This window comes from Myotis davidii, unplaced genomic scaffold (genome assembly GCF_000327345.1).
Source record: "Myotis davidii unplaced genomic scaffold, ASM32734v1 scaffold97, whole genome shotgun sequence".
In the NCBI taxonomy this organism is placed as follows: Eukaryota; Metazoa; Chordata; class Mammalia; order Chiroptera; family Vespertilionidae; genus Myotis; species Myotis davidii.
This window is the reverse complement of record NW_006289392.1, coordinates 5,316,173-5,318,421: the sequence shown is the minus strand read 5'-3', so window position 1 is coordinate 5,318,421 and position 2,249 is coordinate 5,316,173. Positions and strand designations below refer to the sequence as shown.

Here is a 2,249-nt window from a genome sequence, read left to right as displayed (position 1 = left end):
CGCCAGCGGGGAGGGAGCGCAGACGGCAGGGCAGACCCCGCGCGGGGGCCCCGGGTGCCGCAGCTTCTTCAAAGAGGAACACCTGTGAGTGCGACGCTGCGGGAGGCAGCCTGGCTGACAGCCGTTTGTATGCTTACTGGGGCAGGGATATTCGTCCCTGAAACCAATGCCCCCTAAAAATCCTCCCAGAGCTGGCGTGGCTCCGCGGCTGAGCACCGACCTACGAACCAGGAAGGCATTCCCGGTCAGGCACAGGCAGGGCTGCAGGTCCGACCGCGGTGCGGGGCGTGCGGGAAGCAGCCAGTCAAGAGCCTCTCTCATCACCGATGTCTCTCTCTCTCTGGAACCATTAAAAATATGTATTTAAAAAACCCTCCCAGAAGCTGGCCAGTACAGAAAGCAAAGCCAACGTTCAATAACTCACGCAGCCTGAAGGACTTAGGCAGACGCCAAGCGGACAGGCTGACGAGGCCCTTTCGTCCTTTCCCACACCGCGGCCGCCTTTCCCCCATGTCCCCACAGAGCCACGCTCCCCATATCCGACCCCAGGGCAGCGGCGGCCCGCGGCCCCTCGGCGCCCACCGCCAGGGCAGGCTTCGCTGCGCTCACCGTTCACCAGCGCGGGGGCCTTCTCTGCGAGGTTCCGGACAAACTGGGCCATGGCGCCGGGAGAGACACTGCAGCCCGAACCTCCGGCTGAATGTCACCCTCGCAAGGACCCGCCGAAGGACCCCGCTCCGCGTCCAAGGTCAGGCCGTCCTCCTCGCGCCGGCCCACGATATTTAGATGTCCCACGGCCCTTCCGGAATCCAGCTGGTGAATGTAGCTTCTTCAGCCACAGAGGAGAGTGGGCACGAAAGGGCGAGAGTCTTCGAGGAGAACCCAGGATTCCCGGGGGAACAGGCACTTCTTGGGGCAGTCGCTCGGAGCCGGAATGCAGCGCATGCGCTCGCCCCGACTCTTCCGCCCCGCCGCCCGGAGCCGGAAGACGGCGAAGGGAGAGGAGGCGCATGCGTCCTGCGGCTCTCTGGACCCGTCCACCACGCTTCCGCCCCGCCGCCCGGAGCCGGAAGACGGCGAAGGGAGAGGAGGCGCATGCGTCCTGCGGCTCTCTGGACCCGTCCACCACGCTTCCGCCCCGCCGCCCGGAGCCGGAAGACGGCGAAGGGAGAGGAGGCGCATGCGTCCTGCGGCTCTCTGGACCCGTCCACCACGCTTCCGCCCCGCCGCCCGGAGCCGGAAGACGGCGAAGGGAGGAGAGGTGCGTGAGCAGAGCGGCACCCTGGACCCGCCTCCACTCTCCGGCGCAAGGTGCTAGCGCTTTGGAGAACTTAGGGAATGAGGGCGTGCGCTGTCCCTTGCAGGCCAACTCGAACGCTCTACAGAGCCAGAGAGGCTCCTGGCCAAACATGTCAAGTCCGGGGCAGAGCAGGCGCCCCACAGCCTTTCTTTAGCTGGAATTCCGGTGCCCCCTCGTCCTCCTAAAAGGATTGGAATCCTATTCCCCCAACTCCCTAACCAGCCGCGGGAAACTATGCAGATAGGAGGAACAAAACCACGTTTACTGAGGATTCCCGGTGTGCCAGGCATTTTGATATAAAGAAAGCTGTAAATTGGGTAGTGTCCTCATCTGATAAATGGCCGCGTAGCTATGAATGGCAGAGCCGGGATCTGAAGAGGTTGCAGTGCAGACAGCAGTATCGGATTCGGCGTGCTGCGGACCTGGAGAAGGTTGAATGGATGTATAGCTGGACGACTACCTACTACAGAGTTGAAACTTTATAGTTGAGCATGACAGGAAGAAAACATGTAGTAGGGACGTGGCACTTGAAAAAATGACTCAGGTGCCCGGGGAGGCCTGAGAAGTAAAACTTGGATTGATGGAATAGAGGTGGGAAGAAAAACCAGGAGCCAAGGGTAGGATTTCGGTGGGATGGTTCAGCTGCCGAGTACTAAAGAGAAGTCAGTTAAGGATGGGGACGTTAAATCGGCAATATGGAAACATTAGCTGGAGCAGTTTCAAAAGATTAGAATGAATGAAGAGACATGGCTGTAAAGGAAAACAAGTCAGAAAGCCACACAGGGATGTGGAAGTCAAGGGAGAGACGGGAGATACAGAAGGGGCTGACGTCCTGATGAGGCACGAAAGCAGGCTGGAGGGATCAGCCTTGGGAAGGTGGGCCTTCCCCACAGGGGGATGATGGGAGAGAATGTTTGAAAGTGAAAAATTTTAAATATATATATTTAAA

The 2,249-nt window shown here is 59.5% G+C and overlaps 1 protein-coding gene across 1 annotated transcript in view; it reads right to left on the bottom strand.

Moving 5' to 3' along the window:
- Positions 1 to 930, bottom strand: part of ATP5L (ATP synthase, H+ transporting, mitochondrial Fo complex subunit G) — a 7,669-nt gene extending 6,739 nt beyond the window's left edge. The window contains exon 1 of the mRNA XM_006761567.2: positions 610 to 930. Coding sequence (XP_006761630.1) covers positions 610 to 661 — 52 coding nt within the window. The 5' untranslated portion in view covers positions 662 to 930. The remainder of the gene's footprint in view (positions 1 to 609) is intronic.
- Positions 931 to 2,249: the final 1,319 nt, after the last annotated feature.